General features: G+C 31.1%; 1 protein-coding gene across 1 annotated transcript; it reads right to left on the minus strand.

Moving 5' to 3' along the window:
- Positions 1-8,493: 8,493 nt before the first annotated feature.
- LOC117176376 lies at positions 8,494-22,917 on the minus strand. The gene is made up of 5 exons (XM_033366620.1): positions 22,890-22,917; positions 22,481-22,690; positions 12,826-13,035; positions 9,090-9,199; positions 8,494-8,679 (listed from the first exon to the last, which is right to left on the minus strand). Exons 1-5 carry the CDS (start codon positions 22,915-22,917, stop codon positions 8,494-8,496), a joined length of 744 nt encoding a protein of 247 aa, XP_033222511.1.
- Between the last annotated feature and the right edge of the window lie 292 nt (positions 22,918-23,209).

The raw sequence follows: 23,209 nt of genomic DNA on the forward strand, positions 1-23,209 counted from the left end.
GGTGTTTTAACGTTGTTACGAAACTGCGAAAATACTTAACTTCAATCAATGATATATCGATGAAAAAAAAACTATCTTGAATCTGAAAAATGGATTTCAGAGAGCAATGGTGCTCCTTTGTGATGCTTTCGCCCGTTTTTGAAAAAAAAATTTATTCAAGATTCTATGTAACCTCAAATATAGCAAAAAACGGTGTTTTTTGCACTTTTAGGTTACAATATCTCGAAAACTGAGGGTGATGGAATTTTTCTGAGGTCGGATTCGGATTCAGCTCAGCAAAAACCTTCGGGTATACTAGGTCTGGTCTCTGGTTCCGGACCTTTGTCAAATTTTGTCGGCCTGTGTATTCTAGATACGAAATGTTTCAGTTGGCCTCATGGTTTTTCTCGTTCTTGATTTTTTCAAGTTCGATTTTCAATTTCTTTAAATTAATATATGCTCTTAAAAAATTAAAAATCTGACTTGAAAAAATCAAGAACGAGAGTAACCAAGAGGCGAACTGAAACCAAGGCATTTCGAGCGTGTCCCGTTTTGATCGCGGGAGGCTCAATTATGCTCAAAATACCAATTTCTACATTGAAAGATACTAGTTTAAATATTAGATCAAGTTAGATCAAGTTATTTTTCCAAACAGACATCAAATTTCCAAAAAATGACACTATCATACAACTGTATAGGAATAATACTAACATAATATATAATGAATGTTAATATTGTACTTATAAAATATTATATTAATATAAATGAATAGTTAACTAAGTTTTCATAGAAATAGTTAAACTTTCAACTAAAAACAATTAGTTTTCTGCAACAAAAAAATTTTGAATCAAATACATAACTGAACACAAACATTTTTTAAATTGTTTTCAACATAATAGTAAAATTTGAAACCAAAAAATTACAGTTTCATCCAAAAAGCTAAATTGTATATTAAAAAAAGGCATTTCTAATAAAATACATGAACCTTGCACAAAAGAAATTTATTTTCCATGAAGACTAATTTTCTGAATAAAAAATTAATGTTTAATCATAGTTAAATTTTCGACAAAAAAGATTAATTTTCTACCAAGAAAGAAGAGTATTCAATAAAATACAAAAAACTTTAACTAAAAAAAACACTTTTTATTTAAATATAGAATAGTTAAATTTGTGGTTAACAAAAATTGATTTTTAACCAAAAAGAAAATAAATTTTCTACAAAATAGTTACATTTTCAGAAAAACAAATTTATCCAACTAATTGATGAATCATCAACCAAACAAAAATATGAGAAAAAAAACGTTAAAATTCTTTGAAGTCGCTTGAAATTAATTGAAAATTTGTTGGAATGTTCTAAAAATATCCTGAAAATTGTTGAATCCTTTAAAACCGCTTAAAATTTTTGAAAGCTCTTGAAAATTCCTTACAAGTTTAAAAATACCTTAAAAGTTTTCAAATCCTTTAAAATCTGACACTAAATTATTAAAATAATTTGAAAATTACTTGAAATCTATCAAAATATCCTAAAATATACATCAAATCCTTTCAAATATCATTCTAAATTACTGTGATCAATTGAAAATTCCTTGGAATCTTTTAAAATTCTCTCAAATTTTTCGAATCCTTTAAAATCTTTTCAAATACCTAGAACTTTTTATAAAGATTTCTAAAGTATTTAAAATTTTTTTAAATAACCCTTTTAAAATTGGCTTAATTCTTTGAAAATCCCTTAAATTATGAAAATCAGTTGGAAATTCCTTGACATTTCTAAAAATATTCTCAAATATTTAAAATCCTTAAAAATATTTTGAAACCTTTTAGATTTGTTAAAGCTCTTGAAAATATCTTAAAATTTAAAACACCCTGAAATATTTTAAATCCTTAAAAAGCTCACACTAAATTATTAAAATAATTTGAAAATTACTTGAAATCTATTAAAATATCCTAAAACATACATCAGATCCTTTAAAATATCATTCTAAATTACTGTGATCAATTGAAAATTCCTTGGAATCTTTTAAAATTCTCTCAAATTTTTCAAATCCTTTAAAATCCTTTCAAATACCTAGAACTTTTTATAAAGATTTCTAAAGTATTTAAAAAATTTTTAAATAACCCTTTTAAAATTGGTTTCATTCTTTGAAATTCCCTTAAATTATGAATATCGGTTGAAAATTTCTTGACATTTAAAAAAATATTCTCAAATATTTAAAATCCTTAAAAATCTTTTTAAATCTTTTAAATTTGTTAAAGCTCTTGAAAGTATCTTGAAATATTTCAAATCCTTGAAAAGCTCACAATAAATTATTGAAATAATTTGAAAATTACATGAAATCTATAAAAATATCTTAAAATATATCAAATCCCTTAGAATGTCATATTAAATGACTGTAATCTATTGAAAATTCCTTGGAATCTTTTTAAATTCTCTAAAAATTTTCAAATCCTTTAAAATCTTTTGAAACACCTACAACTTATTTTTTTAAAGATTTCTAAAGTATTTTGAAATTTTGTTAAGGAAACCATCTAGGTGTTTCAAAAGATTTTAAAGGATTTGAAAAATTTTAGAGAATTTTAAAAGATTGCAAGGAATTTTCAATTGATTACAGTAATTTAATATGACATTTTAAGGGATTTGATATATTTTAGGATATTTTAATAGATTTCAAGTAATTTTCAAAATATTTCAGGGTATTTTTTAAATTTCAAGAAATTTTCAAGAGCTTTAACAAATTTAAAAGATTTTAAATATTGAAGAATATTTTTTAAAATTTCAAGGAATTTTCAACTGATTTTCATAATTGAAGGGAATTTCAAAGAATGAAACCAATTTTAAAAGGGTTATTTAACAAAAATTTTAATACTTTAGAAATCTTTAAAAAAATAAGTTGTAGGTGTTTCAAAAGATTTTAAAGGATTTGAAAAATTTTAGAGAATTTTAAAAGATTCCAAGGAATTTTCAATTGATTACAGTAATTTCATATGACATTTTAAGGAATTTGATATATTTTTAGATATTTTCATAGATTTCAAGTAATTTTCAAATTATTTCAATAATTTAGTGTGTGCTTTTTAAGGATTTGAAATCAGCCCTTAGTTTCTATTGAAAAATAGCATGGATTTTTCGGTTGAGTGTAATTAAGGCATCAACCACTGAATTTAACTTCGATAATCGGAGGGGTAGTAGGCTGAGTGAGTGGTGGTGCTTTGATAATTTGATAAGGGTTGACAGCATCATCCTTAATAATTGGTGCATGAGGACCCCTGTAAATTAAATCAACGATGGCCACAAGGTCCTCGTTAGTCTTTATTGGAAGACCATAAATTTCAAGCCTAGTATGTAAAGCAGTTTGATCATTAACATTCAGCGAATGATTAAGCGAAACCACTGTGGACTTAAGGTCTTTGACTTCCTTCTGAACATGGCGAATTTCCTCAATTTTCACTACAGAACCGACTTCAAGAGAATCTAAGCAACGACTGTTATTTGAGAGGTAAGTCTTCATTTCCAAATAGGTGAAGTTTAACTTTTCGTTAATATCCTGTTGTCTGGTTTCAAATTCACTGAATGTCGCTAAAATCTCACAAGGCTGCGCAAGTGGTTTACTTTGAGCCTCCGTGCCCACTTGATGTATGGGTCAAACGAGAACCGGATGTATAGCAGTTGAATTGACACGAGTAAGAGGAAAGGGTACAGAATTTCCATTATTGACGTCCAGAGAACACCTAATCTCATTATTGACAACAGCGTTAATATTCATTGCCTAAGAGGTGGCCCTAGTACCCGAAAAATGACATCCTTTACAGACATAATAAATCTGCCCTATTTTAGGTTTATCAACAGCCTCTCATGCGATGTCAACATTAGTACAGGTCAAGTGGGTGAGATTGTCACTGCTTGACACGGGCCAGAACTTTAGGAATACATCTCGAAATTACTACTATGCGCAGCGAACATGCTCCTATGGTAATGTCCATAATACGTAATGAAAAAGAAAAAGTTTTAAAAACGTTTGCACAGATTAGAAAGAATTAAACAAATTAACAAAAAGTTATAAGTCACAAACAAACTGGCCAAGAGCACTTTTACGACATAGCAACTACAATCACCGCAAAAACTGAGATCCTAAAGGAATCTCATCATACTGAAGCATTGCAAATCGAAACCTCCGTAACCAACTGAACCCTGCCGTTGAATGCTACCGGTGCTAAAGTCATAAAATTAACATTCCATTTCTCCAGAAAAATGAACGAGGTTTTCCACAGATCACTATGGAGTAGGATAAGAAATTAGTTTCTTGAAATTTAAAAGCTCCGAGCGCAAAGCCAGAAAAACTGGGGTAATGAATATATATTAAAACGTTTATTTTTCGGCCTGTCGTCATTACAAAATCGCATGTCGGTACTTTCACGCTTTGCTACGCATTTCCAGCCTGTTCCTCTGCGGCTAATAACGAATAATTATGAAATTTTTACAATATTTACCATTTTCTCCTATTTAGAGTATTTCATTCTTTACTGCTGATGCTCCTTCCTTCTCTTCTTCTCCGTCTTACCCAACACACCCTTTACCCATACTAATGCCCTTTTGTCCCCCCTTTCATGCAAGAATACTCCATTCACACAACCTCTTTCCTCTAGAATACGAGAACCTTTTATAATCCTTCATGCATCCGTATCTCATCCTCACTATAAGTTCCTAACTTCCTTCCTCTCCTTCTTCACACAAATATTGCGCTCTCTCCTTTGGCATAATCCACACATAGTTGCCTTTAACCTTGACTCTCTTTTTCTATCCGCCCCTTCTGCCTTTGCTCTCTCCATTCAGCGAACTTAGATCAATGTAGATCGAAGGTAAAGGATTTTAAACCTCCGGTACTAGAAAGACAGTAATCCTTTTCTCGAACCGATTAAAGCGTGTGGACATAAAATTTAATAGGATTACTGAAATGTTCTCAGTCGTAGTCCCTAATTCTCGTAGCTTTGCAAGTTTTTCAGAAAAAAAATTTGATTGAGGTCCGTTATCTAACATTATCCTGCGTGTTTAAGGTTTTCCTTGACTATCAACAATATCGACGAAGGCAGTGGATAACAGATCATGCGACGCTGTATGCACGTGCATATTCTAAATCAAATACTTGCAGTTAATTTTGTCCAAATTATCTGTTTTCTCAGAGTTCATATGCAGCAGAGAATTGTTGCCCTTTCCACATTTTCTGCAGTCTCCACCACGACAATTGCTGCGCTGATCATTGGGTGAAGAAAAATAAAAGAAAGAGACGATGCTTCACCAAAATTATTACGATCTTTAGGAGATAGTTTCGAAAAGCTTTCGCACGAATAAATACTTTGCTCACCTTGGCTGTGATAGCAACGGAGCTTGTTGGAATTAACAAGATATTCATGTTGTGGATGTGACCTGTTATTATTTTGATGCGAGCTCGTACTATTGTATCTTACATCTGATTTTGTTTTTGATTTGGATTATGATCTTAAGGGCGCGGAAATTTAGTAGATTTCATTTTGTCAAATTGCGCTCAACGTTGCACAAATTCCATAAATCGTTTCATTGTGAGAGCTGCGGATTCACATGTTAACCGATTCGCTTAACGCGTGAAGCGCTTGCATCTGTTTCTGTAGCATCTGTTTCTAAATCAATAGATTTAGTTTTTCAACATATTGAATTTAAGTGTTGCTGTCAACCAGAGCTCTAAATGTATCAGCGAAACCTATGAAAATCTCTTATTTCCCAATAAATTTAATTAAATTAAGAAACGGTTGCTTATAACCGTGAGCAGTTTTGTAATTTCTGATTGTCGTCGATGACAAAAACTGATCTCCATTCTGGGTCAGTTACTCTGGATTAAAAGGAAAATTCGTTTTTTCTTTATTTTTGAAAAAATTTTGTTACTGAATATTTAACTATTCAATATATTTCTGTCATTACTTGATCCTTGCAGTCTCGAGAGATCACTCGATGATAACGATTTAATAATTGTTTAATTGTGTCCGTCAATAATTTGACACGTGGCCTATAAAGAATCATTTTTTACAAAGATATCTTTACCTAATTCATACAACTTAGATAAAACTTTAGCGTTCAATGCCGAACAATATAAAGTTTGTAGCCTTGAAACCTAAACTGTCTCAGAGCTCTGCATCCAAAACTTACGATATTAAATCTATACGATTTTTCAACAAAATGGTTCAATTTTAACAGGTAAAAATTAGTGTCAGACCAATCATTTCCATTTACAACAAAATGGTTATATTTTAAAACAAATAGTTGAATCTTTAATTTAATGAGAATACATTTTTAGAACAGAGTAGAATTTTCCACCAAAAAGATCAATTTTTTAGAAGACAGCTGAATTTTTAACCCAAAACTCTGCTACCGAAAAATATAAATTTGAAATGAAATTAGTCTTTAGACCAAACAAGTTGCAGTTCCTACCAAGTAGTTGAATTTTTAAATTAGAAAGAAGATATTTTTAAAAGACAGTTGAACTTGTAATCTGAAAAGATTATTTTTTTATCAACAAAAAGAATGTTCATAACAAAATTTGACCAAAAATGTGATATTTCAACAAAATAATTTAATATTTGAGTTTTTAATTGAAAAGATATCAGACATTTGCAACAACAAAAAAAAATTCATTTTTAATCTAGCACAATCTACCCACAATTAACAGTTGTTGTTGAGAATTCCACTATTTGGTTGAAAAATCCTTCCGATATAATATTATAAATATTTGGGTGGAAAATTCTAAAACAGTTTGAAGATTCTCTGATATTTCAGACTTCGAATTCTTTTTTTTTTAATGATAGGACAGTACATTAAAATTCTTATAATTTTGAATGTTTTACTTTTAACACATTTTTCTACTTGTAATCCAGTTAATTTCAAATAAGTTAGGTAATCCAAGTAAAAAAATGTGTAATCCAGATTAATGCAGGTAATTTAAAGTATAATTTACGTTGTCATCTATATTTTTTTAACTATTTCGTTGAATTTAATTAATAATAATTTTTTTTGTTAAAAAATATAATAATTCCCTTTTTTGTTAAAAGCTTATCTTTTAAAGCTCAAAATTTATGTATGTTGTTGAAAACTGTTCTTTTCAGGGAGAAAATTAGCCTCCTTGGTTGAGGAAAACAGCTACTTTGTAAAGTATGAATCGACTTTGTAGAAAATTTAACTATATTATGCTAAATTTGTTTTTTTGTTTGTTGGAATTACTTTTTCTAACTGAAATTTCAACTACTTGGTTAGAAATTCATCTACTTGTTGAAAAACTGTCTTTTCGTAGAAAATCATTTTTGTTCCTTAAAAACTTATTTTCTTGTTTAAAAATTTCTTATACTTTGTTGAATATTATTTTGTCTTTGTTGGTATAAAACAATCTTCTTGGAGAATAAAACAATTTTTCTCAAAAGTATCCTTTTTCGTTAAAAGTTCGCCTGTTTTTTTTAAGCCGACTGCTTCTCGTTTAAAATTATATTCTTCAATGGTTGAAATATAAATTATCACATTTTTTTTGGTTGAGAATTGATCTTTTTTTGTTGAAAATTATTATTTCTGTAGAGAATTTATCAATTTTGTTGACATGTTATTTTCTTTGGTTAAAGTTTATCAATTTAGTTTAAAGATTACCCAATTGTTTGAAAATTGATCTACATTCGAATCTGGATTTATTGTTTCCAAAAATAGACGCCGCGTAGCAGAGACGAATGAGGTCAGATGCGGTAGGGGAGGGGTTTTGCGATGTTTAGTTACGCGTGAAAAACCAGAAAGTGAACCAGGAGAGGCAAAACAGTTCCGAGCCTCTGGATTTACAGATACCATCAGCATTCAACATCTAGGGTAATTATCCTCACTGAGGAGTAATCTCAGTGTTTAATTGCTGAATTTTAGAAATGTTTCACATATCTTTGTATATGCCTGCAATATCTATTTTAAGCTGCAAATTGGCGAAGGTTCAGAAATATTATTAGCTCAGTTCTTCGAATAATTAATTTACATATATTTTAAAGAACACAGCACAAACTATTTACAAGGCTGTAGAAAACAACAGTTAATATATAAATATAAAGACGACGTAGTAAAACATTTGAAAACAACAGCTGCCCGATTTATACAGAAATAAAATATCCTGGGTTATGTTCAGTTTTGATTTTCTCATCGTGAAGGGCTTAAGTTTAGAATTCCAGACTGATAATGTTCTTGAAGCTGATGAGACAACGCTTAATCTTGAGCAGATGTAAAAGATTTCATAAATTGGAAAGTAAAAGTAAAATTCCTCAAGGCATGAGGAACCCTTGCTGTAAATTATTTACAATTTGAATGTTCTTTCCTATCTGGTATTTAAAATTATTTGTTATTTTAGCACTAAACACTCGGGTAATCCGGTATAATCCACATCTGCTGAATCGCATTTTGAAGAGTTGTTTCTTTTCTGACTTATTGTGATAAGCAGAGAGCGGACGAGCCCAATTTGAAGTTGCGCACCGAGCCTAGGCTCGTCTGCTTCTAGACGCAGAACCGCCGCGCCGCATGGAGGGAATTGATGGGAGAACGTCGTGTGTGCCCTGCGTATGCGCACTCTCCCCCACTTCCTCCCATGCGGTGCAACGGTTCTGCGTCTGGAGGGAAGCGAGCCTAGGCTCGGTGCGCAACTTTAGATTAGGTTCGTTAACTGTCTGGTGATAAGTAATAAATTGATCATTTTCTAAATTAAGGAAATTTGGTAAATAAATAAAGGAATTATTAATAACCTATACTTAAAGGTTGAAAATATTTGGATTCAATTTTAGAAATCTTCAACTTGTATTGTTCTGGAGGCCACCCTTGGACGCCAAGGCCCTTAAGAGCGAAAATTGAACCACCTCGATCGTTTGCAGCAAATTGTGCGATTGTTGATACATATAAAATATTAAATTCAGGACCCCCGAAAGCGCATGAGCTGACTCTTTGTGCAGGTATGGGAATAGATTGTAATATTTTCTTAGTGCGTGGATCAACTTGAATGACCTTAGGAAAGTTAAAAATATTATTTTTATTTAAAGCTTCATTTTCGAAAATATTTTAAAAAATAGTGAAAAATTCTTACTTCGCCACCTCCATTAACAGGCACCCAGAGTTTACCACCTCTGTCAACTGTCAGACGACGCGGAAAACCCTTCATTTGTCCTGTCCGTTTAAAGGCGACCATACTGTTCACTAAAAATGGTGATTTAAATACGCATTAAATTATAAAATCTTACATTTTCAATACATGTATTTGGGAAGAATTATTTGTCAAAAATTTATTTGTTTGATTGAAAATTTAACTATTTGGCTGAAAATCTGTTTTCTTATTTAAAATTAGTTTCATTGACTGAAAATTAAATTGTTCCATTTTTTGTTAAAATCCATCTTTTGTTGTTGTTAAGGATTTAACCATTTAATTTTTAATTGATATACTTTTCCTTGAATGTAGCGCTCTTTGGTTCAACTATTTTTCAACTAATTTTGTTTAAATTGTTATTTCTTATTCACAGTTACTCTTTTCAACTAATAATTTAACTATTTCTATTTTTCGAATCCATCCTTTTTTGTTAAAAATTCTACTATTTTATTGAAATGTCTTCCTTTTATGCAAAGGTTTGGTTCAAAAGTTATTTACTCTGGTTCAAATATTAATGACTGTGCTAAAAAAATCGCTTTTCAAGTTCAACATTAACTTTTTAAGCCTAAAATTTTAGTACTCTTTTTAAGTTCTAAATTAAATTTTTTGAGATAAAAATTCAGATATTTTAGAAAATTCATGTATTTTGTTGAAAGTTCGCCTTTTTTTGGTATAAAACTTAAATTCTTGATTGTAAATGTATGTTTTTGGTTAAAAAAATAATTACTTTTGATTAAAAATTAAAGTATTTTCTTCAAAATTAACCATTTTATTTAAGCTTAGGTACTTATTAAAAATTCGTGTCCTTGAATAACAATTTCTTTTTTCAACTTAAAATTTCACTAATACCATTTTTCATTAGAAACGCATTTTTCTTTGTTAAAGTTTTCACTTTTTGTTAAAAATTTTATATGTTTTGATAAAAATTAAGCTTTTTTGGTAGGAAATTAATAAACTTTTCTTGAAATTCACCATTTTGGTTTAAAATTCTTTTTTTTGTTTGTTAAAAAATGCATCTGTTATAGTAGAAATTTAATTTTTTTGTTGTTGAGAAAATGAAACTGTTTAGTTGAAACGTAATTCGTTTTGGTTAAAATATCAATTAGTTTGTTGAAAATTTATCTTTGTGTTAGAAAATTAATTTTCTTTCTTGAAAGTTTATCCGATTGGTCAGAAATTAAAATATTTGGTTGAAAGTTAATTTTTAAAAATTAATAATTAACTAGTTTAATTTTTGGTTGAAAATCCATATTATTTTGCTAAAGATTCAACTATTTAATTTAAAATGCATATACATTGTTAACATTTTATCTTTTTTGACTAAATATTGACCTACTTAATTTAAAATTATTTATTTAGGTCGAAAATTCTTTGTTTATAAAAAGTCATCCGTGATGGTAGAAATGTTCTGGGTTTTGAAAGAAATGTAACTTTTTTGTTAAAATGTATTTTATTTTCGTTGAAGATTCAAACTATTTTGTTGAAAAAGCGTTTCGTTGATTTTTTAATTTTTTTAACTAAAAATGTTACTACTATATTATGTTTGGTTAAAAAAAATAATGCACTTAGTTGAAACTTCGAATTTTGAACTGTAGAATTTCTGAAAATAAAACCAAGAATCGGAAGATCAATTTTGGAAAACCACGGTCAAATGTTCCTATTGAAATTTGAGAAAAGATTTAAATTTTCCCTGAAAAGAAAAGGTATTTTCTTTTTCGGATAAAAATAAGAAAGAGGAAATTTAAATGAGAATTTTTTATTTTTGGACAAAAATAAAAGAGAATAAGATGAATAGGAATTTTTATTTTTTGGACACAATTAAAAAGAAGGGGAAACAATGAAAATGTAACCAATCAAACCTTCTTCATTTCTTTTCATTGGTTTAAAAAGAAATCTTGTTTTTTAGGAAATTTTTTTATCTTTTTTAAAGTTTCAATAAAAACATTTTATTCTGGTTGCCCAAATTTCGTCGTTGGATTCTTGGTTTTAGCTTCAGGGATTCTTCACACTCATTTAATTATTGGACGTTAAATAGAATTTTTAATTTGCTTTTACTCTCATTTGAATGTCTTTAATTTTACTTCGACTTTTTAAAAAGAAAAGTAATCTTGTTAGCTAAACTTTAAGTAATTTTTTGTAATTAAAAACTTTGGTTAAAAATAAATAGTGTCTATTGAAAATTTATTTTCTTGTTTAGAGTAAAGGTTTGTGACTGAAATTATAAAAAATTAAAAAAGTCTTATTTGGTGCAAATTTTTTTCTCTCGAAAATTCGTCTCTTTGATTGAAAATTCATCCCTTGTATTTAAAATTTAAGTACTGTGGTGTAAATTAGTTTTTTTTCTTTTAGTTTAAATATTTTATTTCAACCTAGAATTGAACTATTTTTTTTTTGGTTGAAAATTTATCTTTTTTATTAGAAGGTTTATATATTTGTTAAAAATTGGTCTTTTTGTAATCAAAGTTTTTATTTTTGGCTGAAAATTTCGGTTTTTTCGTAGATTCCCTGAACTCTCGCTTTCAGTCAATTCTCGGGGGTTTCCCGCAAATATCCTGGGCCACAAGTGGAGGGAATCCGAAAGTAAACACTTAAGGTCGACTGACCCAAGAACGGGGAGAAATAATTCGAAAGTTATGTGAAATTCTTTCTTGGCTTTAAAAATAATTTTTTCGTTGACAATTAAATTCTGAATAGGGATTTTGGTGAATAATGATCATTTGGTCTCAGATGAGATAAGTTTAAAGATTAAATATAAAAAATTTCTTTAAAAAGTTATAACTTAGATTTTAGGACAGGAAGTTTTCGTAAAGAATTATTCTTTGACTTGATGTAGAGAATTTATAACATGAAACGGAACTTTTTGAATACTAACCCGAGTAAAAATGCTTTGACTTGAGTTCGACTTGGTTATGTCTTGAGTTCGTCTTCAAGACATCGATATATGGCTGCGTCTCAAAACTAAGTCGAGACATATGATTTGTCTTACTTTTCTGGCCATGACAGGTAAAATGGCGTTTACTTGTCTTAAGTCGAGTCTTGTCTTAGCTAAGACGACGTTTACTTGACTTAAGACGAGCCTTGTCTTGGCTGAGATTACCGAACCGTTTTTGGCTCATAAATGAGATTTAAATTAATGAATGAAAAATTTGTAATTATAGAATTAGTTATTTTTAATTTAAAGTTCAGAATCGGTGGGTCTGAACGAGTTTTTTTTCTAAGAATTTTCTTTAAAAAAATATAAATTGTAAATTTCTAGAAGGATCTCGTAAGCTGCTAGAAATACGTAAAAACAAACAAAATATTTAGTATCATCGTGAAACAAGTATAATACAAATAACAATCTGTAAATAAGTTGATTTGATATGTATATTGTATAAAAATATACAAGATTGTTTAGGCATTAACAAAGATTAGCTTTTATGACTGTTAGAAAGAAACTTCTTTATGGCAGGAATACGCTTGAAGTTATAAACCGCACGTGTTGAAGTCATAAAAATACGACTCAAGAGATAAATTTATGTCTTCAAAACATAAAAGCTTGTCTTCAAGACATAAATTGAAGTCTGGCTTCGTCTCAAAACTGAGACATGCTCAAGTCGACCTTTTCGACTTCAGCATGTCTTGATTGGGGGCAATTCAAGTCGAACTCAAGTTGAAGCATTTTTATTCGGGAACTCACCAAATCTTCCTGATCTGGAGTGAAAAGTGTAGGCATCGATGTTATAATTTGACTCAGAATCGACGTAATAGACTGTGGGAGGATTAGTCACATGTGTTTCCCACACGAATCCACTGCTCGAACTGACATCCGTAATGTGTCTTCTCAAACCCAGTTCAGAATTCAAAGAGGTCAAATTTCCCAATTTAAGTCCATCAACGTTGATCGTCCCTGGAATATAATATACAATTTGAAATTTAATAATTAACCAATGGGAAACAGCTCTAGTAATGTGCTGGAACACTCGGTTATCTAAACTATCAATCTGAAGAAATCCGATAATCCACAGTTATTCGGTCTAATCCACTTTCAATCTTGTGTTAATCCAATCTTTCAGAGTAATCCGCTCCTAAGCGAAAATAATTTTCTTGTCAGACAGAGTCATCCACTTCTAACCTGGAGTTGTCTACTTCTAATTAGGAGTAGTCCAATTACACCACAATAATTCCCTTGTTATCCACTTATTATACAAGCCAATCTGCAGTTATTTTAATCTAAGTTTAAAGTTTAATCTACTTCTTATGTGGTGTAATTCACTTGTAATTCACTTGTAATTCACTTTTTCTCTGGTAAAAACCCTTTTTCTAATTCACATCTGATCTAGAGTAATCAACCAGTAATCCATTTCTAATTGGAGCACTCCACTTGTAATGTACTTATAATACAAGAAAATCTATTGTAATCTAGTATTAATCGGCAGGAATACACTTTTTATATGGAGTTACACACTCGTAATCCACTCTTTTTTGGAGTTATTCACTCTTCATACAAGCTAATTTAATGTAAAGTGGATACTGAGGTTGGCAAGGAATACGCCGAACTATATTGTCAGGAGTGAGACATCAAGAACGAGTTTATGGATTATAACAGGGAGTCGAGCGTGTAAATATGAGGAGAAATTTTCGGAAGAAGGAGAAAGTAAATTGTTTAGAGAGTGTTGGTGGGAGAAGGAAAACAGACACAGTGGTGCAAAGATGGAGGTGGCAAGGGAAAGGTATTTTAGAACGAATGGATTGAAAATGGATGGAGTTAGCAGAATGCACGAGGAAGGAAGGATGGTATATGAGTTGGTTCAAAAGAATGGCATATAGAAAGAGAGGGCAGAAGGAGAGGAGAGAATAAGAGAGTCAAGGTATAACAGAAACTATGTGTGGATTATGCCAAGGGAGAGAGTGCAATATTTGTGTAAGAAAGGAGAGCAAGGAAGTCAAGAACTTATAGCGAGAATGAGATGCGGGTGTATAGAGAAGTATAATAGGTTCTGACTTTCTAGAGAAAAGAGAATGTGTGAATTGTGCAGGAAGGGGGATGAAAATTGGAGCATTGGTTGGAGGAATGTGAAGAGGTGGAAAGGAGAGGAATAAGCTTGGAGGTATTGTTGCATGGAAGGGGTGACAAGAGGGCAGTAGCATGGGTAAAGGGGGTGTTGGGTAAGATAGAGAAGAAGAGAAGGAAGGAGAAAGAGGAATGGCGAATGAAAGATTGTAAATAGAAGAGGAAGTAGAGGTAAGAGAAATGTAAATATTGTAAATAGTAGTTAAGTATTAGGTGTTAGCAGCGGAGACAGAGGTTGGTAATGCGAGGCATAGCGACAAAAGAGCGTGCGAGGCGAGGCGCAGCGAGGAAGGTTAGGCTATAGGAGTGAGTGGATTAGTTATAAAGTGTGGTTAGATGGTATTTTGTAAGACGTTGTTGCAAGAAAATTCTGTGAAAAATGGAAGTGTAAGCAAGTCAATTTTTTAAGGCCACCATTTTTAATCCACTTCCAATATACACTTGTCATTCGAAATAATCCACTTGTAATGCAAGAAAATTCAGTGAATACACTTGCAATTAATTCGAATTAATTTTCGCAATGATCGTACTAATTAAATTGGAATCCAGCGTTATCCATGTAATCTCATTAATTTATGTTATTATTCTAAATAGTGATAACTACTTTGTTGACAATTTTTTAAAAATTAATATACGATGTAAATTTAATTCGATGCAAATTCAAATATTTAAAAAAAAATAATGATTGGAAATTAGTTCTCTTATTTAAAAATGTAACAACTCATTTTTCAGTTTATAATTGATCTTTTTACATTCTCATCCGAGAAGGTATTAGATTTGTATAAAATTTGAACCCGCAGTTTTTGTCAAATATCCAGGGTTTGAGACTCCCTGAATGCGAAAATCAGGTTTTACGAATGTGCTGGATCTGTCAGTCTGTCTTTCTGTATTTCTGTATGTGGATGGTTTTTTTGTTAACACGATAACTTTTGAAAGAATTGACTGATTTGATTTTCCTTTGCTAAATTCTTTTATTATCAGAAAATGAAGGTCGAGTTCTTTAGACAGCCATTTTGGATACAAATTGAAAAAGTGAGCACATTTTCGAAAATCAAAAATTATATTTTTTCATTTAACTATTTCACAGTATTTCCAAGTTTCTCAATTATTTTTTTTCACGATTAAAAGAAAAACAAACAAAACTGTCAAAACATTATTTATGACAAATCAATTCATTTTTACATTCTCATCAGAAGAGGTACGATATTTGTGTAAAATTCCCCCCACCCCCTTCCCCAGTTTTTGTCAGATATTCACGTTTGGAGACCCCCTTAATCCGAAAAACAGGTGCATGATTGAAAAAAATGACATGTTGGGTTCAAAATAACGTACAAGAAATTGGAATCGAAAAAATATTATATGGAAAATTTCTCTTTTTATTATAATTGTTTATATTATAAACAATTTTAGTGTACAAATGCAGTAATCAGGCATTTTTTTGACAAAAATATTCGTTTTATTCTATTTCAATTTTTCGCTGTTAGGAAATTTATAATAATTTTTAAAAAATTTATAATTTGTTGAATAATTTTGTGGTTTCCATACAAATTTAATAAACAAATGCCTTATTCGTGCGTTTGTCGACAGAAAAAATTGGTTTTTTCAATGCCAGTCTTTTCAGTTGGGAACTTCATGACAGTTTCAGCAAAATTCATAATTTGTTGATCAATTTGATGATTGTCTTAAAACAAATTTCATAAACAAATGCATTATTGGGGCATCTGTCGATTGAAAAATTCTGTTTTGTTTCGATATCAGACTTTTAATTGGGATTTTCATAATAAATTCGGCAACATTCATGGTGAGTTGACAAATTTTATGATTTTTTAAAACAAAATCAATAAACAAATGCATTCTGGAATCTGTGGACGGAAAAATTAGTTTTTCTTTCTTCAATTTGAATCTTTTTATTTGGGAGGTTCATGATGATTTCAGCGAAATTCATAATTAGTTGATAAATTATATATTCTTTCAAAAACAAATTTAATAAATAAATGCATTATTCTGGAATCTGTGGACGGAAAAATTCGTTTTTTTTTTCTTCAATTTGAATCTTTTTATTTGGGAGGTTCATGATGATTTCAGCGAAATTCATAATTAGTTGATAAATTATATATATTTTTTAAAACAAATTTAATAAACAAATGCATTATTCGAGCATCTGTCGATAGACAATTACTTTTTTTCTATACCCTAATTAAAACTGTTAAAATAGAAAAAAAATAAATTTTTCTTTGGACAAATGTCTGATTAATACATTTGTTCATCAAATTTGTTTAAAGAAATTATAAAATTTTTAAATTATTATGAATGTTGCTGAAATTCTCATTAAGTTCCCATTTGAAAAGACTGGCATGGAAAAACCCAAATTTTTCTGCCGACAAGTGCCCGAGAAATTCATTTGTTTATTAAATTTCTTTGAAAAACTATAAGATAATTGAAGCCAAATTGGGAACTTTGCTACAAATATCATTAAGTTTCGAATTTTTTAAAAATGTACATTGAAAAAAACGAATTTTTCGGTCGAAAAATTTCTGATTACTGCATTTGTTCATAAAATGTGTTTATAATATAAAGAATTATAATTATGATCCATTCAAATTTGTTGTAATATAACTAGAAAAAACGTATTATTCTCATAAATCATAGAAAACATTTTTTCAACAAATAATTTGCTTATAAAAAATTCTGTTACTTAATATATAATATTGGAACATCTTTAGCTAATATGAGATTATAAAACTTAAGCGATTTTAACATTTTTGCTATTATTGACGAGCGCTGTGCACGCCAAATAGATAAAATGGCAATTTTTTCGTTATATTTGTTTATTTATAAAAAATTGAAAATCTAATTAAAAAATCAGGTTCGAAAGCTTTCTTAGAAATCTTAAAAGCTTTTTTAAATTTTTGTTGTTCAAATCGCTCAATATTTGTGGGCTATACGTTATTCTGAACCAAAAATGTCCTTTTTTTTCTTACTGTGGTTCGGGAATGTGAAAATAAGATAATATGAACCCATTCGGCACAAAATTTGGCGACGTTTTTACGACATCGTTACATCGTTACGAAATCTTTACGACAACTTTACGACATCCTATGTCCATGTCGTTAAGTCGTATTTACGATATCGTAAATATGTCATATCATCTGACGATGTCCTTACGATATCGTAAAGATACTGTAACGACATTGACATAGGATGTCGTAAAGTTGTCGTAACCATGTCGTAAAGAAGTCGCCAGATTTTTTGCTCACTGGGAACTCTCATCTAACATAACGCTGCTGAAGGTTGGTTGAACTTCTCAGCATAACACAATAACCAGGTATGAATCTAGGTTAGAAATAATTGCCTCCCCCCCCCCGCCTCAAACTCTCGTCAATCGAAGTTTTGTCGGTCACTGAGGTAGGGATTTAATTTAGAAGTTGAAAAAAGGTAAGGCTGATGTGTAGACTGTATATGCACGAGATGCGTGATGAGAATGTATTCGTTAAAGCCGAAGGAGCTTTAACAAAAAGGAAGTCACAATCACCAAATTACTGTTGTCGATTTTAGAAATGACTTTTAACAAGTTTCATTTTTTGAACTTGAAATAACGTCTGATAATAATAAAACATTTAATAATCAATAATAAATAAGGAAACAAATTGCGTTCATTAAAGAAAAATATGTTTATTAAAATATTTGAAAATTCGAAATGGATTTAAATTAATAAATAAAATGAATATTATCTTGTATACATATATAATATAAAATAATAAAAAATTCAGACTATTTTCTTTTCAAATGTTTAAAAATTACACAAATATTTATATGTCTCATCTAATTGCGCATAAATAATAATTTTTTGTGGTTAGTAGGAATGCATTGGGATTTAGGTTTAAAAATTCAGAAAAATCCGGATGAGTCTCATCTTTTACCCAGAATTATCAGGACATTATTTTTGTTAGGAAAAATTTATTAAACCTTTTCACTGAGCATTATTTAAATTCAAGGCCAGTTGCATAGCTGGCGCCGCCATACGGCGACCGTCAACTTATCAAGTTTAGTTTCGATGAAAATTAACAAGAAATTGAAATTTATGAAAGTTTACTAATTCTTTAAATAGTATCATGATAAGTTATTTGTAAATTTTCATTGTCTGATCTAAAATTCATGGTCCCTTTATCTTTAATAATATGAAACATTTCTAATATGTTCTTTCTGTCATACTTTCTTTTTAGATTAAATATTTCAACTTTTTTATCATTAAAATTAATTTTATGATCAAAATTAGTCGGGTGTTTACATAATCCTGCATTTCTTTGTCTTTTATTTTTCTCTGTTTAATTAGACTGTAATGAAATTTTTTGCAGTTTATTTTTATAGAAACTGTAATATTGATTTTTAGTCTCTCACATATTCTGAATATAGGCACGTTTCTAAAAAGTTAATTATTTTATTGGCAGATGGCTTTACAGTGAATTACTAAGATTCATCTTTTTGAAAGCAATCTAGAAGATTCGAAACATGTCATCCTTGTGTTGACAAATAAGTTTATCGTCCACATGGCCACAGTAAAAAGGAATTCTAATCGATTTATTTTTGATAATATCCTTTTATAAATTCTATAAAACATGTTCTGAAACCACTAATGATATGGGGCAACCTACCAGGGTTTCATATTGTTGATGTTAACCTTCATGGCTTTTTGAAGGTCAACTTTGTTTTTTTTTTATATGGAAATCTCCTTTTATTAAATCAGGAAACGATAGAGCGGAAGATTCTACGTTTAGGTACGTACCCAAGTCATAGGTCAATTGTAAGGTTCAAGGTCAGTTAAAGGTTATTTGAAATTAATAAAGTTTTCTAAGAGTTGAGTATAATTCGTGAAGTAAATTTCAACGAGGAATTCAATGGTGACCTTTATTTTGACGTTGAAGTTGACCTTCATGACTTTCCGAAGGTTAACTTTGTTTTTTAAATGGAAACACCCTTTTTTTACATCTGTGATCGATTGAGCGGAAAATTCTACGTTCAGGTACGTACCCAAGTCATGTGTCAATTGTAACGTTCGAGGTCAGTTAGAGGTTATTTGAAATTAACAAAGTTTTCCAAGAGGTCAGTGTAATTCCTGAAGTAAATTTCAACGAGAAATTCATTGGTGAGCTCTATATTGATGTGGTAATGATCTTCAGGCTTTTCTTAAGGCTTTTTTCAAGTATTTTGCGTTTACGTTTAGCATTGCCCAGGAAAAACGACGTGGACGTTGTAAATTCTGTTCTCTTTGGGGTGCTTGATTAGCGTGAGTCCCCTTGCCTCTCACGCTTCAGTAAAGATGTTCAAACTGAAAACCTTGAGCTTCTTAAAAAAAAGTATGCGATTATAAAAGTGAGTTACAGCACTACGAAACATCTCCGTATCAATCAAAGTAGCCTATTGCAGAATCCGTTTCTGTAATTCGTCTAAGCTTTGCTGTTGCGTTGAATATACTTTGCTCTTGAAGTAACCCCAAAGAAAATAGTCGAGAGGCGTCAGGTCAGGAGATCTAGCAGACCACTCGAATTCACTCCTTCTTCTAATCCGCCTTTGAGGGAACTTAGTATCAAATATGCTCGAACCTCCCTACCGTAATGAGCCGCTGCTCCGTCCTGCTGGAATCAAATATTTTGAAAATTATCGCCTGTAATCTCCCTTATTCTTGGTGCAATTTGGTTTCTGAGAAGCTCTTCATATGCACGGGCACTGAGATTGCCATCGATGAAGAAAGGGCCTATCAATGTATCATTTAAGGTACCGGCCCAAACATTAGTCTTTTGTAGATATTGTATGTGACTCTCCAACATCCAATCAGGATGTGTGTCGGACCAATATCTACATTTTTGCCTGTTAACTTCACCTTTTAAAGTGAAAGTAGATTTATCTGAAAATACTATATTGTACAAGCAAAGAGAATCTCTATCAAGTATGTCCATCATAATTTCACAAAATTCAACCTGACGATCAGGATCGTCTTCATTGAGCTCTTGTACCAGATGAATTTTCTTGATAGATCCACGATTCATAAAGCGCCTTACAGTTCTTTCAACTGTTGATTTTTAAACAAGATTTAACCCTTCTCCATTACCAAAAGTGCGATTAAAAAGCAAGCGACCTTGATCATAAGATCGAACTCGATCTCCTCAACTACGCATCATTAATACAGATACCCTCTCTCGTTCCGAAAGTTTAGCTTGAGCCATAATAATCTTTTAGCGAAAGATAGTGAGTATGTACACGAAATACGTAAATTTAGTTTCGATTCGTAATATTCGTATGGAACCTGGAACTTTTAATAAAAATTTTCTTATGATTTTACAATGTTCAAAACGCTGTAACCATGATGAATACAGAGCTCACTAATGAGTTTCTTGTTGGAATTTACTTCAGGAATTACACTGACCTCTTGAAACACTTTGTTAATTTCAAATAACCTCTAACTCACCTTGAACGTTGCAATTGACCTATGACTTGGGTACGTACCTGAACGTAGATTTTTCCGCTTCATCGATTGCATATGTAAAAAAGGGGGTTTCCATTTAAAAAAACAAAATTCATATTCAAAAAGCCATGAAGGTCAACTTCGAGGGCAAAATGAGGGTCACCATTGAACTCCTCGTTGAAATTTACTTCAGGAATGACCTTCACTTTTTTGAAAAATATTTTACCTGAGGAAATATCCAACGGTCCCGGGACTTTTTAGAGACTCTGCATATCAATGTAGGTTAGGATCAATATTAAAAAAGCATAGACACGGCGTCAAGAGAGCAAACTGTATAGTGGTTTTTGTTTGATAATTTAATCAAACCATAGAAGAGTGTTGGTAAATTATTTGTTTATCTTAGAGAATTATAATTTATTTTGTCGATGGTAACTTCAAGCTACCATTATTTTACTATTGTGCTGAGATAATTCTGGATTTCATGTGTAGAATTTTTCTTAATTTCTTAAGTATCTTTGTCTTCTAAAAGTGCTAAGATTTTTGATGTAGTCTTCTTTTCTGTAATAACCGTGACGTTCCCTTTGTCTGATTTTGATAAAAGGTCATGAAAAAAATTTGTTAGTTGCCTCCAAGGTTCATTTAGAACTCAACTTTCTCGAAGGAGATGTATTTTTTACACCTGTTGCACTTGGGGATTATTTTATGATGCCGGGTCATGGACAAAATTGGTTGGTTGCCTCCAAAGTTCATTTATAACTCAACTTCCTGGAGGAAGAAACATTTTTCACACCAAATACATTTGTAGGTTATTTTATAGTAACGGGTCATGAAAGAAATTTATTGTTTTCGGCCTACCTTCATGAATAAATATGCATTTCCTACACGTGATGCACTTAGAGGTTATTTTATAATGACAATGCATGAAAAAAATTTATTGGGACGACGGTCTTTACTTATCCAAATCGAGCTGGGGTAGCATTACTGATAGCACAATTTTTTCAAGAAACTTTTAGAGTCCATTACATGCTGCGAATTGCAGACGAAATGTTAGTGGAATTTCTACAATAAGCCAAAGGCATTTCCAACCGGAATTTCCGTCAAACCTCCACCTGGAATATCCGCGAAATACTTTCCAGGGAATTTTCACACATGGGTGATAAATCAAATGCATTTTAACTTGTGATATTCTCAGTTTCTAACCTCCATTTGTAGAACGGATGCACAAACATTCGTCTGCACGTAATTTTGTAATTATTTTTAATTTTTACTTAAAATAAATTGTTTCTAAGCTTGGTAAATTAAATTTTTTTAACTCTTCAACGTTAACTTAACCTAGTGGCAGGCGCGTGGCCGCACTCTGAGCGGCAAGTCCAGCATTTTGAAATTAGGAGGCGGGAAAGCAGTCGAAAAGTAGACGCAAATGTGACCAGTGAATTACTCGTACTGTAAAATGTTCAATTATTATGCTTTCTATAATATATTTTGTGCTGAAATTTTTTAAATATATGTGACATTGAACTGCTTGATGTTTTTCATTTGAATAATTACTTCCCAATATAAGAAAACACATCTTCTGTAAGCAAATTTTGAATTTTCCACCTGCCGCACAGAGTGCGGCACGCGCCCGCTCGTGTGAATCTCAAAGGCGCGCCCGCTGGTATGTTAAAAAAACACGTGTTCAACTTCATCTGGATTGTAATATGCTTATTTTAAAAAATGTTCTATTTTCTAAAATTAATTTTGTAACTAATTATTTATCTATTCCAATCGAATAATTTATCATTTTTTCAGTCTTAAATCAAATTAAGTATATTTTCTTACCAAACACCAGTCTGCCTAACGGGTCGACGGTTCCATAATCCAATCTGTTGCCAAATATATTTTCGTCCACAGTTGCTATTCTTTTCCATTTAGGGTCATCATCATCTTTGTGACTATTCCATGTGACTAACAAAATGTCCTTACCAGCACCCACCACAAATTCATCAATTTCGTCACGAATAAGAACAGCAAAAGACACAAAACCGTGGACTATGGCAAAAATTATTAATAATAATTAGTCAAAGTAGGCGCATTAGGCCTAGAAAAAAGATGTTTGGTCTTATTGGGTAATTTGTATGTCGTTTAAATCACCGCCTTCAATATTTTATCTCTGCTGCTCCCTCTACATTCCTCCACTCTCATCTATCCTTCATTCTATATTCCCACATTCCCCTGCACATAATTATACCTTCCCTTTCAAGACTTTTCCGTAACATTTTTCTCATCTATCTTACTCTCCTCGCTTCTGCTCACTTGACTTCTCACTTCCCCTACCCCCTCACTTCCCCTAGTTCCTCCACCACCACTCCCCTGAGTTTTGAGTTGTGGACACTCAGTTTTGAGCTGTGAGTTCTGGGCTGTGAGTTGTGAGTTAAGAGTTGTGATCTGTGAGTTGTGTGTTATGAGTTTCCCTCACTTCTCCTTATTGGAAAAAATTGTGATCGAGGGATTAACGTGAGAACACCAGACCGAAACTACAAGTACTTCTGCCCAGAGCTACAAATCCAT

This window comes from Belonocnema kinseyi, chromosome 7, assembly GCF_010883055.1.
Source record: "Belonocnema kinseyi isolate 2016_QV_RU_SX_M_011 chromosome 7, B_treatae_v1, whole genome shotgun sequence".
In the NCBI taxonomy this organism is placed as follows: Eukaryota; Metazoa; Arthropoda; class Insecta; order Hymenoptera; family Cynipidae; genus Belonocnema; species Belonocnema kinseyi.